Here is a 24,530-nt window from a genome sequence, read left to right as displayed (position 1 = left end):
ATAGCAGAAATTCCAGGATAGGACAACAAACCTTCTCCTCCCCACCACTGAGCAGAAATTCTGACATAGGATCACAAACTCTCATTCCCACCCAACCACTCCCCATCCCAAAAATTTCTGGTTACAATTTGAACCAACATTGACCCCGAGACTCCCCCACCCCCCTCACCCCCTCCATGGCCCCATAGCCGAGGATCCCCGCCCCCCCCATCACCCGCTGCAGATAGTCTAGACCCCCTCCCCTCCCGATGGCAGAGACCTCTCCCCACCAATGGCTCCAACCATCCCACCCCCACCCCGCGAAGTCTCCGACGGCCCCCACTTACCTGGCATCTGCTCCCTGTCTGCTTTCCCTCCCGACAGGCAGCCAGCCAGTCAGTCCTGTTAATCTGGCTAGTTGTCGCTCAGGAAACCCGGAAATAAAAATAATTGCCTTCATTTGAGTTGCAATCGCAAACTCCGAAGCACTCACTTGATTTCCGGGTTTCCCCACACGGAAATCTACCCACCCGCTGAGTTCCCACCTTCAGGAAAAAAAGTCATGCTCTGGGGATCAGCCTTATGGCTCCTCCCTGCACTGCCTCCAGTGCTTCTGATAAATGCTGCATTAAAAGAGGTTGTGAAGAGTTGAGTTGCCTCAATATGGCTCGAGCACTGGTGCACAATTGTATTCCTTACAGCTGATCCTGCAGTTCCAGGATGATGAACTCCAGTTGCTCTTTCTCCAATTTGTGGTTCAGGTCAGTCTCCTCCATTCTCTGTAGAACAAGTTTGTTTTGAGCAACTGACTCTGCAAGCTGAGCTTCTCGCAAACGTACCAACTCTTCCAGGTAGCCCTAGGAACAATTAAACAATGACAATTGAAGAGATTTTTTTTTTTAAAAAAGCACACAGATACAGCATTCCACTCCTATTGGCAGTCCAAGTTTATCAAAATATTTTCTCACTCTGCAGATACTGAAAATAATAAGCCAAACTCAAACTCTACCCACATATTATTCGATACAGACTGCTGTTTGAGAGAGGCAAGCCGTACCCGTCCTCACATGCTCGTGGAATCATGCTCAACTCCACAGCACTTTTAGCTTCTGAATGATGCAGTGTTCACATCCTTCATCCAGTGTGAACAGTGAAAACCAATTTTGTAAATGAGTTGAGCAGATACACATGAACGTAACTTTGAAAGTACATCTCCTCAGTGCAAGGTTATTTTACTACAAACTCTCTTCACTCATTAAATATTTGTCTATAGACAAAGGCATGATAGGTCTGTGTTGAAAACAAACAATTCAAAGTGCTTATAGAAATTAGAGATTATTACTGAAATGACCAGAGCATTGCATTTTTGTGACCTGTAAAATCAACAATGATCTAGTAAAATGTCCCAAGGCACTTCACAGGAGCAATTATCAAACAAAATTTGACACTGAGCCACATAAGGAGACATCAGGGCCGGAAGCTTGGTCAAAGAGGTAGGTTTTTAAGGAGCATCTTAAAGGAAGAGAGAAAGGGAGAGAGGCGAGGAGGATTAAGGAGGAAATTCCAGAGTTTAGTGCTTAGGCAGCTGAAGGCACGGTTGCCAATGGTGGAGCAAAGAAAATCGGGGATGTGCAAGAGGCCAGAATTGGAGGAGCACAGAGATCTCAGAGGGTTGTAGGGCTGGAGGAGGTTACAGAGATTGGGAGGGGCGAGGCCATGGAGGGATCTGAAAACGGATGAGAATTTTAAGATTGAGAGGTTGCAGGACTGGGAGCCAATGTAGGTCAGCGAGCACATAACTATAAAAGATTTAGAAGCCACAGGTACTCAGATTAAAATAAAACTCAATTGTAATAATACCCTGCAACAACAATATTTGATTTCAACAATATCAACATGGATGTATTAAGTATATAAGCAGCTGCTGGGAGGTTTGCAGGATCCAAATAGAAAAGGAAGCACACACATAGCAGAAGAGAACTTCACTGAAGCACTGTGCTTTGAATATCAGCAAGGTCACTGATTTGCAGTTGTTGTGGAAAGACAGGTGTAATTGCAGAATGCTGTTCTCAAAAATCCCATGATCTTAATTTGAGTTATTCAGTCACCAGAAACCAATGACGATAAATGGTCAGAATCGCAAATGCAATCCCCAAATCATTGTTAGAAATTCCTGGAATCCCATATAATGAAAATAGAATTTAACTTATTCAGTCACCATAAAATAGTGGCTCTGAAGATCAGTTATTTGCTTAGAGCAATTGGAAGATGTAGTAAATGGCCGACGAAAGGTACAGCTGGATATTTTCACTGCAGGAACATAAGAACATAAGAAATAGGAGCAAGAGTAGGCCAATCGTCCCCTCGAGCCTGCTCCGCCATTCAATAAGATCATGGCTGATCTGATCCTAACCTCAAATCTAAATTCATGTCCATTTTCCTGCCCGCTCCCCGTAACCACTAATTCCCTTTACTTCTAGGAAATGTGAAAGAGACTGTGAAAATGTAAGAGGAAACCCCCACAGAGTACACTTCTGATCTTAGCCAAAGTTGTCTCAGCAGGTGTAAGCGTAGATAAGATAGCTTTGAAGGAGGGAGAGAAAAACAGAAGAGAGTTGACTCGTACCCTTCCCCCACCCCCACAAGCATTGGTGAGTTCTAGAAAATGCCTATTTTCTTAATCAGGATCCTAATGCATGGAAAAAATACAAGACAAATGGGGAAGGGTGAAGGTACTGCTGGCTTTCTGATTTTAATTAGACCAATAGAATCAGTGGCGGAGCTAGGTGTGGCTGACGGGGGTGGGAGATGGGAGCTTGAACTCAAGATTTCGCGGACTTGGCAAGAAGGGACCAAGCTGGGAACTGGGGAATTGCTGACTTACCTAGTCCTAAGGTGGAACCGGGAACCGCACAAACTTGCAGTCAAAAGTTGGAGGCCGAAGACGAGTGACAGGTTCCTGGCAGCAAAATGAAGGCGGTTCTCAAATCCGCCTTGGACGACATCAAAAACTGGACATATTTATCTATCTATCTCTTTATGGATAAATTTTCAGTTTAGTTCTGTAATTAAAGCAGGCACATCATTTCACAACCCAAGAAGTGAGATATTTCAGCACTTTCTAGGAAAGATGGAAAAAAGCCACGCAACGCTAAGTTCATAATACAGCCAGACATGTTCTCCCAATGCTGCACTCAGATCAAAGCACAGATCTGCAGTTTCTGTTTCTATCCAATTAGAAGAACCAATTCCTTTTCGACAGTTATCTCTAACAATTGTTCTGCATTGTCCTCTAGTGCACTTCCACCTGCATTTGTAAAATATTGGTGCAAAAATATTTATTCACCATCCTTCATCCCAAAGTACTGCACATAGGAAGGAAAAATGGACAACACAGGTAATCAATGAAGGATGTTGAAGTAGTTAAGGATGAAGTTCTAAGAGACTTGGGTATCTTAGTAGACTCAACGTTCATGTCCTACCAGTGCAGAGCAGCAATTAACAAAGCAACTAGAATGTTCATTACACAGCCAAAAGAGTAGAAAATAAGTCAGAGGCAGTCATGATCAAACTGTACAGTGCTCTAGTCAGATTGTAGGTTGAATATTATGGCCAATTCTAGTTGCCATTGACACGAGACACATTCAAGCACTGGAAACAGTGCAGAGAAGATCCACAAGGCTGATTCCTTGGCGTTGAAGGTCTGAGTTATGAGGCAAAATTGAAGCAGGCTTTGCAGCCTGAAAAGAAGGCATCGGAGAGGTGATCTTAGGGAGGTATATAAGATAGATATGGGAATAGAAAATGTAAATCTGGAATATTATTGTAAATGAAATTGAAAACATTGGACAAGAGGACACAGGTTCAAACTAGTAAAAAGGTAAATTTAGGACTGATATTAGGAATTTTTTTTTTTTTTACACGAAGTACGATCAACACACGAGTGGATTTACAGATAAGAGTAGTGAAGGCAAAAACACTAGAATTATTTAAGAGACAATTGGATGCTACACTGGGGTCTTTCCGAATGGATTTTTAAAAAATTTGTTCATGGGATGTGGGCGTCGCTGGCAAAGCCAGCATTTATTGCCCATCCCTAATTGCCCTCGAGAAGGTGGTGGTGAGCCGCTGCCTTGAATTGCTGCAGTCCGTGTGGTGAAGGTTCTCCCACAGTGCTCTTAGGAAGGGAGTTCCAGGATTTTGACCCAATGACGACGAAGGAATGGCAATATATTTCCAAGTCGGGATGGTGTGTGACTTGGAGGGGAACGTGCAGGTGGTGTTGTTCCCATGTGCCTGCTGCCCTTGTCCTTGTCCTTCTAGGTGGTAGAGGTCGCGGGTTTGGGAGGTGCTGTCGAAGAAGCCTTGGTGAGTTGCTGCAGTGCACCCTGTGGATGGTACACACTGCAGCCACGGTGCACCGGTGGTGAAGGGAGTGAATGTTTAGGGTGGTGGATGGGGCGCCAATCAAGCAGGCTGCTTTGTCCTGGATGGTGTTGAGCTTCTTGAGTGTTGTTGGAACTGCACTCATCCAGGCAAGTGGAGAGTATTCCATCACACTCCTGACTTGTGCCTTGTAGATGGTGGAAAGGATTTGGGGAGTCAGGAGATGAGTCACTCACCGCAGAATACCCAGCCTCTGACCTGCTCTTGTAGCCACAGTATTTATTTGGCTGATCCAGTTAAGTTTCTGGTCAAATGAATGGATGAATTAAGATGGGCCAAATGGCCTTCCTCATCCATAATTATCTTGTGACCACTATATATTTATTGGACAGTTCTTGTAACTCAATGGGCCCTGTACCTGTTGCCCCTTCTGCTGGCCCTGCAGATGGTGACCCACATTTTTCTTTCTATACTATCACTGTGTCCTGAACAGTCTAGAGCTTCCTTAAAGATAAGTCAAGGTGTCAGTATGATCCAGTAACCCTTCATCCTCTCTGATCCAATTGTTCTCTGAGCAGAGATCCTCTGTTCCAGAAACTCAATTTATCCGCTCGTTGGTGCAAGTAGGAATTCAAGGCAAAACCTACAAATGGGTAGGAAACTGGCTGAAGGAAAGGAAACAGTAGGTAATTGTTGGGAAGTGGTGTCAGAATAAGGTCCCAGAACGAAGTCCAAGAAGTACTGAATGGTGTACGTCAGGAATCGGTGCTGGTACCTCAACTGTTTGTAATTTAGATCAACACTTAGATTAACACTCAATGCAAAGTGGTCAAGTTTACAGTTCATATCAAACTTGGAAGGGGAAGAGTCAAGGGAAGCAGCCAAGACAAACAAAATACAATAGATAAAATCTATAAATGGGTAGAATAGTGGAAAATTGTCATTCTATATAATAAAATAAACTGCATACTGGAAGAAAAAAAATGGAGCCACATACACCATGAATGGTGTAGAATTAGCCAAAGATTGAAAGTGATCAGGGGAGGGACTAGTAGACTCAGCACTGAACATGTCAAGGCACTGTGAAGTTGCAATTAATAAAGCAAACACAACGCTGAACTACATAACCTTTGTAAGTAACTTTTTCAAAGACTTTCAGGTACAATGCATTATAAGGTTTCCCACAGTCCATTTGATGCGTCACCTCCTCAATAATAGAGAACGAGGTTGGCCAGGCAGAACCTTTCCCTTCTGAATCCAGTGTTATTTATTAGATTATCAGATAGATAGTCCTCAAGCTTGCCCTTAATAATTGTCTAATTGGTTATTATTTTACTTTCCTATTAATTGCGCTGAGTAGCAAACAAACGTCGCCTGCCGCTCGTTAGTTATAAACTCATCCACCAACTATTCGTGGGGTTCTGGGCGCCAACTTGCTTTCCCGGGCTTCTGAGCTGTGAGAGAAGGGAAAGGATCGCTCTCTCTGGGCAAGCAACCTTGGACCTGGTCCTGTGTAATGAGCCAGGATTAATTAATAATGTCCTAGTTAAGGATCCCCTTGGAAAGAGTGACCATAACATGGTTACATTCCATATCCAATTAGAGGGTGAGAAGGTTGGTTCTCAAACAAGCGTACTGAGCTTGAATAAAGGAGACTATGATGGTATGAGAGCGGAATTGATTAAAGTGGACTGGGAAAATAGATTAAAGGGTAAGACGGTACATGAGCAGTGGTGTGCATTCAATGAGTTATTTTACAACTTTCAAAACAAATATATTCCACTGAGGAAAAAAGGGTGTAAAAGAAATGACAGCCATCCGTGGCTAAGTAAAGAAATTAAGGATAGTATCCGACTAAAAACAAGGACATTTAAAGGTAGCCAAACTTAGTGGGAGGATAGAAGATTGGGAAGTCTTCAAAAGACAGCAAAAAGTAACTAAAGGATTGATTAAGAAAGGGAAGATAGATTATGAAAATAAATTAGCAAAAAATATAAAAACAGATAGCAAGAGTTTCTACAGTTTTATAAAAAGAAAAAAGGGTGGCTAAGGCAAATGTAGGTCCCTTAGAGGATGAGACCAGGAAATTAATGGTGGGAAACATGGAGATGGCAAAAATGCTAAACAAATATTTTGTTTCAGTCTTTACGGTAGAGGACACGAAGAATATCCTAACACTGGACAAACAGGGGGCTCTGGGGGGGGGGGGGGGGAGGAGCTAAATACGATTAAAATCACTAAGGAATTGGTACTCAGTAAATTAATGGGACTCAAGGCGGATAAATCCCCTGGACCTGATGGCTTACATCCGAGGGTCTTGAGGGAAGTGGCAGTAGGGATTGTGGATGCTTTGGTAATAATTTTCCAAAATTCTCTGGACTCGGCAAAGGTCCTGGCAGATTGGAAAACTGCTAATGTAACACCCTTATTTAAAAAGGGTAGTAGGCAGAAGGCTGGAAATTATAGACCAGTTAGCCTAACATCTGTGGTGGGTAAAATTTTGGAGTCTATTATTAAGGAGACAGTAGCGGAACATTTGGATAAACATAATTTAATAGGACAAAGTCAGCATGGCTTTACGAAGGGGAAGTCACGTCTGACAAATTTGCTCGAGTTCTTTGAGGACATAACGTACAGGGTGGATAAAGGGGAACCAGTGGATGTAGTGTACTTAGACTTCCAGAAGGCTTTCGACAAGGTGCCACATAAAAGATTATTGCTCAAGATAAAGAATCACTGGATTGGGGGTAATATTCTGGCATGGGTGGAGGATTGGTTATCTAACAGGAAGCAGAGAGTTGGGATAAATGGTTCATTCTCGGACTGGCAACCAGTAGCCAGTGGTGTTCCGCAGGGGTCGGTGCTGGGTCCCCAACTCTTTACAATCTATATTAACGATTTGGAGGAGGGGACAGAGTGTAACATATCAAAGTTTGCAGATGATACAAAGATGGGAGGGAAAGTAGAGAGTGAGGAGGACATAAAAAACCTACAAGGGGATATAGACAGGCTGGGTGAGTGGGCGGAGATTTGGCAGATGCAATACAATATTGGAAAATGTGAGGTTATGCACTTTGGCAGGAAAAATCAGAGAGCAAGTTATTATCTTAATGGCGAGAAACTGGAAAGTACTACAGTACAAAGGGATCTGGGGGTCCTAGTGCAAGAAAATCAAAAAGTTAGTATGCAGGTGCAGCAGGTGATCAAGGTGACCAATGGAATGTTGGCTTTTATTGCTGGAGGGATAGAATATAAAAACAGGGAGGTATTGCTGCAGTTATATAAGGTATTGGTGAGACCGCACCTGGAATACTGCATACAGTTTTGGTGTCCATACTTAAGAAAAGACATACTTGCTCTCGAGGCAGTACAAAGAAGGTTCACTCGGTTAATCCCAGGGATGAGGGGGTGGACATATGAGGAGAGGTTGAGTAGATTGGGACTCTACTCATTGGAGTTCAGAAGAATGAGAGGCGATCTTATTGAAACATATAAGATTGTGAAGGGGCTTGATCGGGTGGATGCGGTAAGGATGTTCCCAAGGATGGGTGAAACTAGAACTAGGGGGCATAATCTTAGAATAAGGGGCTGCTCTTTCAAAACTGAGATGAGGAGAAACTTCTTCACTCAGAGGGTAGTAGGTGTGTGGAATTTGCTGCCCCAGGAAGCTGTGGAAGCTACATCATTAAATAAATTTAAAACAGAAATAGACAGTTTCCTAGAAGTAAAGGGAATTAGGGGTTACGGGGAGCGGGCAGGAAATTGGACATGAATTTAGATTTGAGGTTAGGATCAGATCAGCCATGATCTTATTGAATGGCAGAGCAGGCTCGAGGGGCCGATTGGCCTACTCCTGCTCCTATTTCTTATGTTCTTATGTTCTCTCCCCTCAACCAATCAGCTTGAAGCTGCACAGTCAGAACCAGGAAGTGAAAGCCACAACAGTGAATTCAAATAAGTCAGAACCAGTAAGTGAAAGCTACAACAGTAAATTCAAATGTAAAATCAGTTAGAGAAAGCGAAATAAAGAGACGGTAAGATTAAAAGAGATAAAAGACAGAAAGAAAAAGTAAAAAAATAAAAATTTTAATTTTTAAAAAAATGTCCAACACCAATTAATATCAGAAGGAATGAAACTCCACATTTTTAAAAGTTGATATTCAGTGCCAGAGGGGTAGCTTGGCAGTCTTTAATACTTACCAAGTCGTTAAAAGTTAATTTAGACCTGATATAATTCAGCATACCTTTCTTCTGGAGAGATTAGTTAGTTTCCAGCTGAGCAGGAGAGCAAGTTCGCACTGGTCCATTCATTGCAGCTGGCTATATCTCTTTCCCGCGAAGCTTTCGGAGAACCGGGTAGAGCAATTTCCAGATTTCCACGTTTGCACATGTGCACTCTCTGGAACTGGCTCTTCCATTTTCCCTGAAATAATGGTGAGCGCTATTCGGCTCTCCGTTATTATACAAGCTACATCCGGGCCATTATTCTTTCCAATTACTTCCATTTCACTTCTCTTTACAAAGATAAGAATAAATGTCTTTCATATAATGCATAGACGATGATATCATTGGATATCTTGGAGTCTGTTTTCAGTCTCCTATTGTGTCCATTAAGTGCATTGTCAACATGTTAGCAGTCAGTCTGCAGTCTCCATTTGACAGAGATTTTACTGGGAAAGAATACCTTTCTTTTCTGGTTTGGTTCAAGATTAGTTGTACATTTAAGTGGAATTGCAGCTTGTTTTGGACAATGCTATAAAGCTGTAAAACAAATCAACTCAAGAGGAAGCTATACACCACAAGAATGAAATTCAAAGTTTATAAAGTAATCTGAACCCCAGCATTTTAGTATAGTCTTTAATACACCATCCAAGTCAGCTATAACAACATTCTGGTCATTTGGTTTTGTTTATTCTGCTACTGTTTTATCAATTGGAATCATTTTATTTTTAATAAAACTACTTTATTGTTTTCATTAGTGTCTGGGCCTGCTCCTCACAGTGGGATATTATGTACAAGGTAGAGATGATGAGATTTTTTTTTATTTTAAGAACAGTGTGTTACCAGGTATCCACTATCTTGTGTATATTAAAGTACTGTAATCCAATCACCGGATGAGAGGTGTTCAGAGGATATTGAATTGAGAGATTGAATCTCAAGACATCAGCATTGGAAGCTCAAGATCAACACATCCAGTCATTTTTCAAGGATATAAAAAGTGACGCCTGATAATATATAATATTGCAAAAAAAGTAGTATACAACTCAAAACATAATTAATACACATTAATGACAATGCACCGGGACAAGGGAAACCACAATTCACAGTTCCTTATTATTTATGAGACTCAACTGTCTAAATGATCTGCAGATCCCCTTTCCCTCCACCCAGAGTTTTTGCCATAAAAGGGGTAGCTATCTTTTGCTCTCAGTACACAAGTTTGCCTTTAAGTTCTTATCATCTGTTGGTGAACCAATGGAGCCTGTTCATGCTTTTATTTCTAGCTGCTTTACCACAATTGCCTCACCACAATTGCCTCAGCAATTCACATGTTGTGTGTGTCTCATAAGTATCCTTAATTTCTCTCATTACAACTCCTATTGTCTCATGTTTCTATCACTTCATCCATTTCACCATCTCGTTTTCCACTTGAGAACTTCATCTGTAGCATTAACAGATCTGTTCTCTCAACAGAATGATGCCGGAGACCTTTGCACCTTTGACCTTCTGCACTGCTCCATAAAAGCTCAATGCACCCTTCAGAAACCTGGACATTCTGCAACCCTATCATCTAAACTTCGACTTTAGTCACTTCAGACCTGAGCTATAATCACCCATTTTCTTTTTAGCAGGGGGTTGTAGGGCATGTGGAGTTGGTCGATCATCCAGGGGAAGGGAGGGGGTTGGTTTTTACAGTGTGGAGCCTTTGTCAGAACATAGCTCGGGTTCTGTGCCTGGCGTGTTGACTTGCTTTCTCTATTAAGCAGTCTGTAGGTCATTCAGACCTTTAATTTCCTCTTGGTGATCAGAGTATCTATTGTCTCATTTCCTTCTCTCCCCTTTTTTTAAATCCCTCTTTCACCCCACGAAGGGACTTGCTTATCTTCCTAATTACAGTTCCGAAGATGGCTTGCATCCAAAAGATTAATCTGTCTCTTCTCTTTACAGATGCTGATGCACGCGCTGTCTATTTCTAGCAGTTTCTGTTTTAGTACAGTAGCTTCTGATTAGTAGTAAATTTTAAGGCCTACTATATTTTATTCTGACAGCTATTATATGTACGTTTGTACTGGAAGACAATACAATGTAGTTTTCTATTGCACTGACCCTGTGCACACTATTATCCTGGTGGGAGGTAACATGTTCATGCTGTGCCTTCTGATTCTACCTCTGTCCCACATGGCCAGGGGGAAGTGCCTGTTCCCCCAAAAGGCAGAGTTTACATCAGGAACTGATCAAGTGGAGAATTATGATGACTACACCCCACCAATAAAAAGTGCAGTTCACCATATCAATCATGACAATTACCTTCTGCTCCAACGTCAACCTGAATTTCTGCTCCACTCGCTTGCACTTGTTGTACCAACTGTGCTCATCGGTAATGAAAGGTGGGCCAATGTTCTCGGGGGTGCTGCCTTCACTGCCACTACTTCCCAAAGTCCGCAACTCCTCCTCATCGCTGCTGATACTCTCAGAGCTTTGCCAACAACATGATATATTATGAATTAGATTTAGCTGAAACATCAGCAGTAAATTAATTCTGCAACTATCAGCACAGTGAGACAGAAAATTGGAAAAAAGATTAACTTGGAGAGTTCCCATAAAACAGTACAACTCATGTATCAAATTACAGAGCATTACATCAGCAGAGAATTATCTGTTGGTTTCATGAGACCTTATTTACTGGGAAACTGGAACTCCAGGAGGTCTGTCATTTTATTGCATGTAATTATTTTTGGTGGCTTAGGTTTAATGTTTCATTAAGTGTTAAGCTAGATATTCTCTGGAAACGGCCTCTCAGTTAAACAGTTTGTATGGATACCCAAGTATTTTTCCCCCCCGACATGGGCAAGATTGCCCACAAGCTGCCCTCAGTCAAAATTAAACAAACATGGCCACCCATTCAGTATTTTGCTTAGTTTAAATGGTCAAAATAGAAACCATGACTTTTTTAATGTTTTGTTTTCAGTTTGGAAGCTGGAGCAATCATTTGAATGGTCATGATTTTACTGACTCTACAACAAAAACAACAGGGAGTGGGTTTCATAGAAACATAGAAAATAGGAGCAAGAGTAGGCCATTCAGCCCTTCGGGACTGCTCCGCCATTCAAAATGATCATGGCTGATCGTCTAACTCAGTACCCTGTTCCTGCTTTTTCCCCATCTCCTTTGATCCCTTTAGCATGAAGAAATATATCTATCTCCTTCTTGAATACATCTAATGACTTGGCCTCCACTGCCTTCTGTGGTAGAGAATTCCACAGGTTCACCACCCTCTGAGTGAAGAAATTTCTCCTCATCTCGGTTCGAAATGGCATACCCCGTATCCTGAGACTGTGACCCCTGGTTCTGGACTCCCCAGCCATCGGGAACATCCTCCCTGCATCTGTCTAGTCCTGTTAGAATTTTATATGTTTCGATGAGATCACCTCTCATTCTTCTAAACTCTAGTGAATATAGGCCTGGTCGACCCAATGTTTCCTCATACATCAGTCCTGCCATCCCAGGAATCAGTCTGGTAAATCTTCGTTGCACTCCCTCCATGGCAAGGACATCCTTCCTCAGATAAGGAGACCAAAACTGCACACAATACTCCAGATGTGGTCTCATCAAGGCCCTGTACAACTGCAGTAAGATATCCCTGCTCCTGTACTCAAATCCTCTTGCAATGAACGCCAACATACCATTCGCCTTCCTAACTGCTTGCTGCACCTGAATACTCGCTTTCAGCGACTGGTGTACAAGGACACCCAGGTCTCGTTACACCTCCCCTTTTCCCAATCGATCACCATTCAGATAATAATCTGTCTCTGTTTTTACAACCAAAGTGGCTAACCTCACATTTATCCATGTTATACTGCATCTGCCATGTTCTTGCCCACTCACCCAACTTGTCTAAATCACATTGGAGCCTCTTTGCATCCTCCTCACAGCTCACATTCCACCCCAGCTTTGTGTCGTCTGCAAACTTGAAAATGTTACATTTAGTTCCCTCATCCAAATCATTGATATAGTGAATAGCTGGGGCCCAAGCACTGATCCTTGTGGTACCCCACTAGTCACTGCCTGCCACCCGGAAAAAGACCCTACTCTCTGTTTCCTGTCTCAACCAATTCTCAATCCATGCCAGTATATTCCCCCCAATCCCATGTGCTTTAATTTTGCACACTAACCTCGTGTGGGACCTTATTAAAAGCCTTCTGAAAATCCAAGTACACCACATGCACTGGTCCTCCCCTATCTATTCAACTCATTACTTCCTCAAGAAACTCCAGTAGATTTGTTAAGCATGATTTCCCTTCCATAAACCCACGCTGACTTTGTTCAATCCCGTTAATGCCCTCCAATTGTTCTGTTATCACAGCTTTTATAATAGACTCTAGCATTTTCCCCACTACTGATGTTAGGCCAACTGGTCTGTAATTCTCGGGTGGGTAGGGGGCAGGGTGAGTATCAAACCTGCCTGACATCATCAATTTGAGGCCCTAAATGACATAAGACCACAATTAGCATATATTAATGAGGCTCCCGCCTGAGTCAGGCAGGTGCCTTGGCTGAGAAAGCCCAGTTAAGATGGCGTTGGGTAGGAATCGAGCGGGAATGGAATGGTAAGCCTTTGCACAGCTATTTTAACTGCATGCCCGCCCCATTCCCGCTGGGCAAGGTGTGTAAGAATTCCCTCCAACAATTTGCATTTACATGTAATTCCATCACTGTAAAAAAAAAAATCCCAAACGCTTCACAAATATTAATAGATAAGGAAATGGATGCTGAGCCATGCAGGGAAAAAGTGAGAGGGTTTTACAGAGTAAAGAGAAGTGTAGAGTTGGAAGGGTTTAAGGAGGGAGTTCCTGGGAGTAGGGCTAGGGCAGCTGAAGGCCGTGACCCCAATGGTGGGACAAAGGGTAGAGGATATGCACTGGAGTAAGAGGACTGGGTGGGGGGTGGGAGGCAGGCGGAGAGAATATAAGGCTGGAGGAGGTTGCGTAGAAGTAGAGATCGGGTAGCCCAAGACCATGAAGGGTTTTGAAGATAATGGAGGACTTTAAATTTAATGCATTGGGGGACAGAGAGCCAATGTAGGTTAACAGGAACAGGAGTGATGGGCAACCAGGGCTTAGTGCAGGGTAGGATATGGGCAATTAAAGGTCTGTGAAGGGTGGAAAGCAAGCAAGGTGGACACTGAAATAATCAAATCTAGAGGTGATAAAAGCCAGGGTAAGGGTTTTAGTAGTGGAGGGGTTCAGGTAGTAATGGAGGCAAGCAAAGCTGCATTGGTGGAAGTAACGATAATACATATAGTTCAGCTCAGGGTCAAACTGAAGACTAAGTTTTTGCATGGTTTGATTCAGCCTGAGAAAGTGTTCAGACAAGGGAATGGAATCAATAGCAAAGGAGCAGAGAGTAACTTACTGTCAAACAAGATTTTATTTCTGTGGTTCTGGGTTCAGACAATTCTTATAAAAACTAATATGAAAAATGAGGGTATATCCATCTAGGAACATAGGAACAGGAGTAGGCCATTCAGCCCCTCGTGCCTGCTCCGCCATTTGATAAGATCATGGCTGATCTGTGATCTAGCTCTATATACCTGCCTTTGGCCCATATCCCTTAATACCTTTGGTTGCCAAAAAGCTATCCATCTCAGATTTAAATTTAACAATTGAGCTAGTATCAATTGCCGTTTGCGGAAGAGTGTTCCAAACTTCGACCACCCTTTGTGTGTAGAAATGTTTTCTAATCTCGCTCCTGAAAGGTCTGGCTCTAATTTTTAGACTGTGCCCCCTACTCCTAGAATCCCCAACCAGCGGAAATAGTTTCTCTCTATCCACCCTATCCGTTCCCCTTAATATCTTATAAACTTCAATCAGATCACCCCTTAACCTTCTAAACTCTAGAGAATACAACTCCAATTTGTGTAATCTCTCCTCGTAACTTAACCCTTGAAGTCCGGGTATCATTCTAGTAAACCTATGCTACACTCCCTCCAAGGCCAATATGTCCTTCCGAAGGTGCGGTGCCCAGAACTGCTCAGGGTTTTGTATAGCTGCAGCATAACTTCTGCCCCCTTGTACTCTAGTCCTCTAGATATAAAGGCCAGCATTCCATTAACCTTCTTGATTATTTTCTGCACCTGTTCATGACACTTCAATGATCTATGTACCTGAACCCGTAAGTCCCTTTGGACATCCACAGTTTTTAAACTTTTTATCTCCAAGTGTAAAGTGAAACAGTCCTGCTATAAACCAATGGCAGTTTAATAAAATACTTTCTTTTACATGTACACAGAGGAAATTATACCCCAATGTCTTACACCCTGCAATGTAAAACATCCACACTTAGATCTGGTTCCATCCCTTTGGGAAACTTTTTATTCAGGGAACAGACTTAAAAAGAAAGAAAGAAATAACTTGCATTTATATAGAACCTTATCATGTCCTCAGGATCAATAGATTACTTTTGAAGTGCTGTCACTGTATTTATGTAAACAAACCAAAGTGTTTTTACATTGTTCATAGTGGGCAACATTACCCCACAGTTAGTGCCACAACCAAAATAAACATCCCCTGTTTTGTAAATCTGGTGACAGTACAGATTTGTTTTAGCTGATTCTCAATCTATCACCAGTTCCTAGAACTCACGAGCTTCATCGGTAAAGAGGCAGAGTCAAATTCAGCACATCTATGGGCTAACATAATGACGGCAGATATCACAGACATTACTTTGCACGTGGGCATTCTTCAAAATAGCACAGCCCGCTTGTACAATTAAATGCGGCTCTGATTGCAGAACACCAGCTCCACTGAACCACGCAACATGGGAGAGCACCCACATACGTTGGTCTCCCAAGATCTAGGTCTGGAGCTCTACAAAATGTAGAAGTGTCCATAGATGGCCTGTGTATCTCCGCATGAATAACCCACCTCCCACCTAAATAATTTATATCCTGAGTAATTCAGGAGTTTTCTCTAACTATCAGTGAACTAATTTCCAAATTACTGAGTTGACAGACAACAGCATACACTCTGGGGGGAAAAGTCATTAAATATTACTGAGTATGAGCTGGCCTACAATCTTTCCCATGACATACTAGTGTAATATGAATATGTTGAGGTTGAGAATTTTAATAAAGCCAGGCTTTTTGAGATTTGTAACCCTATATTTAATTGTAGCACATTGGAGAAAAAAAATATACAAATTAGGAAGAATTTACCTTTGTGTGAACTTCAGATATGGGGTATAATCTATGACAGCAGGACAATTGCCATCCAAACTCTCACCCTTTAAACAGAAGCTGAAAGAAAAGATGATAAATAACTTAAGTAACTGGCTTGAAAGTAGTGATTAACAGATCACATCTCAAGGACTCCTTTGAAAGTCTCATTCCTATATTTTACTCATTATATGGTACAAATTCAAAAAATAAAGTTTAATATTTAATAGTTGCTTTTTCTTGGATATTTACAAATTAAAATGCAGAAATGCAGAATTTGGGAGCTAGGCAGAAAAACGTGTGTATAATGTGTGAGGTCCAGGACCAAAGTGTGAGATGTATTTGTAGCAAAAAGGGGAAATAGTTGCAGGCAGGGAGACCTATCGCCATTACTGAACAGCCTAGTGGGGAAGAGATCCTCACAGTGAATATGTCTTTTTGGCAAAGCTCTTCACATTCTGGATTAAAAGGCTGGTGACAGGTTAGCCTAGTACACAGCTTTGGATGTGGGCACCTGGAACATCAAATCAAGTTGCACATCATAAGTTCTCCTGCATAGATTCTTCCACCACACTGAAGGCAGTTGTCCATCACAGACGATTAGTAAATTCTGATGTTTGGCATGATAGTTCCTTGAAAGGAGATGTACGAGAGGGGACCTTATATAGATATACAAGTTACTAAGGAAGAATAGAACTTGAATTAATACAGTGCCTTTCACACCCTAAAGGATATCCCAAAGCATTTCACAGCCAATTAAGTACTTTTGAAGTGTAGTCACTATTATAATGCAGTCAAACACAGCAGCCAATTTGCAGCAAGGTCCCTCAAACAGCAGACAATAGTGAGGGAATCTCTGAATGTGAGTGGATAGTATTAGATTTGATAAGTGAGCAATCACAGTGAGATGTCCATGCAAACTTCAGACCTTGAGAGTGAACCATTAGGGAGTAGGGCTGGAGACCAGTTGAACCAGGGACAAGGTTGTGATAATTTGGTGACTAGCACAGAAGGAAACTAAGGAAGCGGAGATACTAGGTAAAGTTTGGGAAAAGAAGCTGGAATAGTAAGAAATCCTGCAAAGATGCCTATGAGCTGTCAATAACGAATAAAGGCCAGACACTGCCCAATGCCGTAGGAGGTAATAAAGTCCTGAAAGAAAAGGTAGCTAGAATACCAGAGGGGACAGCTCAAACCAGGACAAAATCTGTAAGTCATAGAGAGACTGCGATTGTAGGGGATCCCTTACTCAGGAAAATAGATAGCCATATGTACTGGAAAGACAAAGCCAACCTGACAGTGGAGTTCAAGCAGTACACATTGAGGAAAAAAGTGAGAAGGGATACTGAAGGGTTCAGGACCAGGCCCTGTGGTGGTTGTCCACAATGGAAAACGATAAAGGGAGAAATAATTTGGGGGCCTTAAAAGGCACATACATACGTGAGGATTGTCTAAAACCTCAAAGATAGGGGATGCAAAGTCGTGTTCTCTGGTATACTATGAATGATGTTTAGAATGTTCACAAAGAACAGAAAAGGAGGCATATATGTCAAGAGACAACTGGTAGGAAATTGAATTTGATCTGGATGGAGGAGGTAAGCTACAAATACAATTACTCTGGATAGAAATCTCTAATTTGAAAAACTCCAATCGAACATGGGCAACCTAACATGGAGGGGGGTTGGCAGGTATGCTAGAAACCACCAGGTCAATGTAAGGAGGAGGACAGCTTGCTCTACGAAGAGATAAAAAGGATATGTGAGAAGAGGCGAATTATTTTAATGGGTGCTTTTAAGCAACCCAATATAAATTGGGAAAACCTAAGTAGTTTAGGGTCAGGGTTGGTAATGTAATGCATAACTGCTTCATGATTCAATGCATACTGGAGGTCACGAGAGGCAGTGCTCATCTTGACCTGGTATTTGTAAAATGCCCCAGACAACATACAGGAAATGGAAGGCTCCCAAATCTAGAACCCCCTGGATAAGGCAAAAAAGGGAAACTTATGTCAGACACCAGGAGCTCAATACTGCAGAAAGCCTAGAGGAATATAGAAAGTGCAGGGGTGAAATAAAAAGGAAATTAGGAAAGCAAGAGAGAGAGCATGAAAAAATATTGCCAAGTAAAATTAAGGAAAGCCCAAAGATGTTTTCCAAATACCTAAAGAGCAAGAGAATAACTAAGGAAAGAGTAGGGCCTATTAAAGACCAAAAAGGTAACCTGTGTGTGGAGGCGGAAGACGTGGGTATGGTTCTTAATGAATACTTTGCGTCTGTCTTCACAAAAGAGGGAGGATGATGCAGACATTGTAGTTAACTAGAAGTGTGAAATATTGGATGGGATAAAAATGGTGAGAGAGGAAATATTAAGGGGTTTAGCATCTTTGAAAGTAGATAAATCGCTAGGCCCGGATGAAATGTATCCCAGGCTGTTAAGAGAAGCAAGGGAGGCTCTGACCATCATTTTCCAATCCTCTCTGGCTACAGGCATGGTGCCAGACGACTGGAGGACTACTAACGTTGTATCGCTGTTTAAAAAGGGAGAAAGGGATAGACCGAGTAATTATAAGGCAGTAGGTCTAACCTTGGTGGTAGGCAAATTATTGGAAAAAATTCTGAGGTACAGTATTGATGATCATTTAGAAAGGCACGGATTAATCAAGGACAGTCAGCATGGATTTGTTAAAGGAAGGTCGTGTCTAGCTAATAAAAACAGAAAATGTTTTGGCTAACTTGATAGAATTTTTTGAGGAGGTAACAAGGAGGGTCGATGGGGGAAGCGCATTTGTTGTAGTCTATGTGTATTTTAGCAAGGCTTTTGACAAGGTCCCAATGGCAGACTGGTCAGAAAAGTAAAAGCCCATGGGATCCAAGGGAAAGTGGCAAGTTGGATCCAAAAATGACTCAGTGGCAGGAAGCAAAGGTCGAAGGGTGACGGATGCTTTTGCGACTGGAAGGCTGTTTCCATTGGGCTCCCACAAGGCTCAGTACTAGGTCCCTTGCTTTTTGTGGCATATATCAATGATTTAGATTTAAATGTAGGGGGCATGATTAAGAAGTTTGCAGATGATGCAAAGATTGGCTGTGTGGTTGATAGTGAGGAGGAAAGCTGTAGACTGCAGGAAGATATCAATGGACTGGTCAGGTGGGCAGAAAAGTGGCAAATGGAATTCAATCCAGAGAAGTGTGAAGTAATGCATTTGGGGAGGGCAAACAAGGCAAGGGAATACACAATAAATGGTAGGGTACTGAGAAGTGTGGAGGAACAGAGGGACCTTGGAGTGCATGTCCACAGATCCCTGAAGGTACTAGGACAGGTAGAAAAGGTAGTTAAGAAGGCATACGGGATACTTTCCTTTATTAGCAGAGGCATAGAATATAAGAGCAGGGAGGTTATGCTAGAACTGTATAAAACACGAGTTAGATCACAGCTAGAGTACTGCGTACAGTTCTGGTCACCACATTACAGGAAAGATGTGATTGCACTAGAGAGGATACAGAGGAGATTTATGAGGATGTTGCCAGGACTGGAGAATTTTAAGGGGCAAAGAGAGGGAAGAACTTTTGAAATGTGTTCGGGATAACTTTCTTGACCAGTACGCTTCTGGCCCAACAAGGAAGGAGGCATTGCTGGACTTGGCTCTAGGGAAAGAGGCGGGCCAAGTGGAGCAAGTGTCAGGGGGGGGAGCATTTAGGGAGCAGCGATCATAGTATCTTAAGGTTTAGAATAGCTATGGAAAAGGACATGGACCACTCTAAAGTAAAAATATTCAATTGGAGGAGAACTAATTTCATTGGGTGAGAACAGATCTGGCCCAGGTAAATTGGAATCAAAGATTGGCAGACAAAACTGTAATTGAACAGTAGGCGGCCTTTAAAGAGGAGACGGTTCGGGTACAGTCTAGGTACATTTGCACGAGGGAGAAAGGTAGGGCAAATAAAGCCAGAGTTTCCTGGATGACAAGAGATAGAGAGTAAGATGAAGCAGAAAAAAGGGGCTTATGACAGATATCAGGTTGATAACACAAGTGAGAACCAGGCAGAATATAAAAAGCTCAGAGGGAAAGTGAAAAAGGAAATAAGAGGAGGCAAAGAGCGAGAAAGAATAGACTGGTGGCCAACATAAAAGGGAATCCAAAAGTCTTCTACAGGCATGTAAACAGTAAACAGGTAGTGAGAGGACGGGTGGGGCCGATTCGGGACCATAAAGGAGATCTACTCATGGAGGCAGAGGGGATGGCTGAGGTACTAAAAGAGTACTTTGCATCTGTCTTTACCAAGGAAGATGATGATGCCACAGTCTCAATAAAAGAAGATATAGTTGAGATACTGGATGGGCTAAAAATTGATAAAGAAGAAGTACTAGAAAGGCTGGCTGTACTCAAAGATAAGTCACCCGGTCCGGATGGAATGCATCCTAGGTTGCTGAGGAAACTAAGGGGGGAAATTGCAGACGTACTGGCCATAATCTTCCAAAAATCCTTCGATACGGGGGTGGTGCCAGAGGACTGAAGAATTGCAAATGTTACACCCTTGTTCAAAAAAGGGTGCAAGGATAAACCCTGCAACTATAGGCCAATCAGTTTAACCTCGGTGGTGGGAAATCTTTTAGAAACGACAATCAGGGACAGAATTAGCAATCACTTAGACTTAGATTGATTAGGGAAAGCCATGACGGATTTGTTAAAGGCAAGTCGTGTTTAACTAAATCGATAGAGTTTTTTGATGAGGTAACAGAGAAGGTGGACGAGGGCATTGCGATTGATGTGGTTTATATGAACTTTCAAAAGGCTTTTGATAAAGTGCCGCACAATAGGCTTGTCATCAAGATTGAAGCCCATGGAATAAAGGGGGCAATAGCAGCATGGATACAGAATTGGCTAAGGGACAGGAAGCAGAGAGTAGTGGTGAACGGTTGTTTTTCGGACTGGAGAAAGGTATACAGTGGTATTCCCCAGGGGTTGGTACTAGGACCACTGCTTTTTTTGATATATATTAATGACTTGGACTTGGGTGTACAGGGCACAATTTCAAAATTTGCAGATGACACAAAACTTGGAAGGGTAGTAAACAGTGAAGAGGATAGTGATAGACTTCAAGAGGATATAGACAGGCTGGTGGCATGGGTGGCAGATGAAATTTAAAGCAGAAAAATGCAAAGTGATTCACTTTGGTAGGAAGAATGAGAGGCAATATAAACTAGAGAGCACAACTCAAAGGGGTACAGGAACAGAGAGATCTGGGGGCATATGTGCACAAATTGTTGAAAGAGGCAGGGCAGGTTGAGAAAGCGGTTAAAAAACATATGGGATCCTGGGCTTTATAAATAGGAGGCACCAAGTACAAAAGTACGGAAGTCATGATGAACCTTTATAAAACACTGGTTCAGCCACAAATGGAGCAGTGTGTCCAGTTCTGGGCGCCGCACTTTAACACAGATGTGAAAGCCTTAGAGACGGTGCAGAAGAGATTTACTGGAATGATTCCAGGGATGAGGGACTTTAGTTACGTGGATAGACTGGAGAAGTTGGGGTTGTTCTCCTTGGAAGAGAGAAGATTTGATAGAGGTATTCCAAATCATGAAGGGTCTAGACAGAATAGAGAGAGAGAAACGGTTCCCATTGGCGGATGGGTCAAGAACCAGAGAGCATAGATTTAAGGTGATTTGCAAAAGAACCAAAGGTGACATAAGGAAAAACTTTTTTTTTAAAAAGTGAGTGGTTAGGATCTGGAATGCACAACCTCAGGGGGTGGTGGAGGCAGATTCAATCATGGCCTTCAAAAGGGAACTGGATAAGCACTTGAAAGGAAAAATTTTGCATGGCCACAGGGATAGGGCGGGGGAGTGAGACTAGCTGGATTGCTCTTGGATAGAGCCGGCGCGGACTCAATGGGCTGAGTGGCCTCCTTCCGTGCTGTAACCTTTCTATGATTTCTATGTTTCTATGATTTTAGCTATAAGATTGGATAGGCTTGGGTTGTTTTCTTTGGAACAGAGGAGGCTGAGGGGCAATTTAATTGATGTGTACATAATTATGAGGGGCCTAGGTGGAGTGGATAGGAGGGACCTATTTCCCTTAGCAGGGAGGTCAATAACCAAGGGGCATAGATTTAAAGTAATTGGTAGAAGGTTTAGAGGGGAGTTGAGGAGAATTGTTTTCATCCAGATGATGGTGGGGGTCTGGAACTCACTGCCTGAAAAGGTGGTGGAGGCAGAAACCCCCATCACATTTGAAAAGTACTTGAATATGCACTTGAAATGCTATAACCCACAAAGCTACGGACCGAGAGCTGGAAAGTGGGATTAGCCTGAATAGCTCTTTTTTGGCCGGCACAGACAAGATGGGCCAAATGGCCTCCTTCTGTGCCATGAATTTCTATGATTCTAAGATATAGCTTCCTTGGGGGACAGTGACCTCAGAAAGATCAAGGTTAACATGAACTGAGACCTAATTAAACCTAAGACCATGAGCAATTCAAAGTTTGAGCGAAGATTTAAAACCAATAGATTGGAGGAGGATGTTTAACAATACTTCACTGGAAGACAAATGGAACTCCTTTAAAATAATTATGCACAGAGATGACAGTGCTACAATTGAGCCAAGGCTGACACCTCCAACAATGCATACTTTGTGGCATTAGTACACACCAGAATCCAGGTTAATCCAGAGTATTTTATCAAGTTAAACCATGACTGCAGGACAAGGGAACGTAGACCCACATTGGTAAAAGGTATACTGAGGACTGACGTCAGGAACACCTGCAATGACGTTCAGGGCAGGATAGTGAAGGGAAAAGTTATGCGGCATGATTTTGTCGGGGAGCTGGGAATGGGGCGTGGAATTCCTGATGGGAAGCCTGGAAGTACAGGTCTCCCAGGCGTCCTTATGATTTTGACGTAAGGATGACTTTTATTTTCTTTTGACTGTTTCCCGCCCGACAGGCTAACCTGATTAACAGACTGCCCTGAGTTGGACAGGAGAAGAGGAAGGAAGAGGGCGTGAACAGGTTAGTGTTAGATGGGGGAGGGGGTTGGGATTTGGGGCCAGAGATCGTGAGGTGTGGGGGGGGGGGGGGGGCTGGGGGGGGTGGAGGAGGAGAAAGTCGGAGGTAGTGAGGTGTGGGGTGGGGAGGTCGGAGTAGTGAGGTGTGGGGGGGGGGGGGGTGGGGGCGGTGGGGGGAGGTAGTCTTGTTGGGCCTGGGGTGTGGGGGGGGGGGGGGGGGGGGAGGAAGAGAAGTCGGAAGGTAGTGAGGTGTGGGGTGGGGAGGTCGGAGGTAGTGAGGTGTGGGGGGGGGGGGCGGTGGGGGGAGGTAGTCTTGTTGGGCCTGGGGTGGGGGGGGGGGGGGGGGAGCAAGAGAAGTCGGGAGGTAGTGAGGTGTGGGGTAGGGGAGGATCGGAGGTAGTGAGGTGTGGGGGGGGGGGGGGCGGTGGGGGGAGGTAGGTCTTGTTGGGCCTGGGGTGGGGGGAAGCACGCCTGCTCCTCCAGGCCCTCAAGCTGTACGATAAAGGCACCAACCTGCAGTTTTGGGCCTCCTCGCCTCCTCTCACGTGGCGTGAGGTAGAAGGCCTGGGAATCCCGGCCCACAGGGGTTAAAATCAAAAAATCTGTTAAAATGGAGGGCAGCAGCCTCCTCGAAAGCTTTTCATGACTGACCCTCCTCCCGAGAGCGGGTTGGTTGCCCGCCCCTCATCCCGGCTCCGTTAAAATCAGAAGTGGGCAGGTTGGAAGCAGGTTTTAGATTTTTAAATTTTCACTGCCCCCCATCCCACCCCCCCCAACCCACCCATTTTTCTGAGTTAAATCATGCCCAGAGAGTCATTCAAGAGGCAGTTGGATATGTTGATCTGGGGGAGGGGGAGATTTGCATGGAAGGATGAGTTAGGTGACCAGAAGCCAAAAATGTCAGTAAATCGGTGGAGACTACGGTGGAGTCACCAAAGATGGTAGTTCTTGGTTAGACTTGAGAGTGATAAAGAGACTGTGTCTTTGTAGAACTGAAAGAACAAAGATGATCATTTCCCCATCAAAGGGCATGGAGGAGATGAACATGGAGTAATTCAAGAATTGCACTGAGAGAAATTGAGGTTGTGTGAACTGAGGACATGTGAACTGAAGGAAGTTGATCAAACCTTAAGCACATAATCTAGGCTGACACTCCAGTGCAGTACTGAGGGAGTGCTGCACTGTCAGAAGTGCTGTCTTTCAAATGAGACGTTAAACCGAGGTCCCATCTGCCCTCTCAGGTGGACATAAAAGATCCACGGCATTATTAGAAGAAAAGCAGTGGAGTTCTCCCCAATGTTCTGACCAATATTTTATTTCCAACCATCACTAAAACAGATTATCTGGTCATTATCAAATTGCTGTTTGCTGTACACAAATTGGCTGCCGCATTTCCTATGTTACAACAGTGACTACACTTCAAAAATAATTGATTGGCAGCTTTGGGATGTCCTGAGGTCGTGAAAAGTGCAATATAAATTCAAGTCTTTCTTTTTTTTTCTTTTTAAAGAGGGGAATCAATCCCGAAAATGATTGACTAGGACTGGATAATGAATGGAGGAGGTTAGTGGTATGAAAGAGTAACAGCCTGCCTGTTAGAGAGGAGAAAGAAACAAACCCTCAGGAATCCCTGCGTTAATGGAGGGGTTGGGGGAGAATGATAGAGTAATAGAAGAAAGGAAACTAGACAGGCATGAATACTTTAAAGATTTGGCCAAATCAGTAATA

General features: G+C 43.1%; 1 protein-coding gene across 2 annotated transcripts in view; it reads right to left on the bottom strand.

Annotated features, from left to right (window-relative positions):
* The window catches only part of rundc3b (RUN domain containing 3b), a 118,828-nt gene that overhangs the window by 18,810 nt on the left and 75,488 nt on the right, over nucleotides 1–24,530 (bottom strand). For both annotated transcript variants that reach the window (XM_068006945.1, XM_068006951.1), the window contains exons 6-8: nucleotides 15,800–15,880; nucleotides 10,894–11,062; nucleotides 679–836 (exon numbers count right to left, since the gene is read on the bottom strand). In XM_068006945.1, coding sequence (XP_067863046.1) covers nucleotides 679–836; nucleotides 10,894–11,062; nucleotides 15,800–15,880 — 408 coding nt within the window. The remainder of the gene's footprint in view (nucleotides 1–678; nucleotides 837–10,893; nucleotides 11,063–15,799; nucleotides 15,881–24,530) is intronic.

The sequence above is a fragment of the Heptranchias perlo genome, chromosome 2, assembly GCF_035084215.1.
Source record: "Heptranchias perlo isolate sHepPer1 chromosome 2, sHepPer1.hap1, whole genome shotgun sequence".
NCBI lineage: Eukaryota > Metazoa > Chordata > Chondrichthyes > Hexanchiformes > Hexanchidae > Heptranchias > Heptranchias perlo.
Note: the sequence above shows the minus strand (reverse complement) of the source record. Positions and strands in the feature narration are given on the sequence as shown.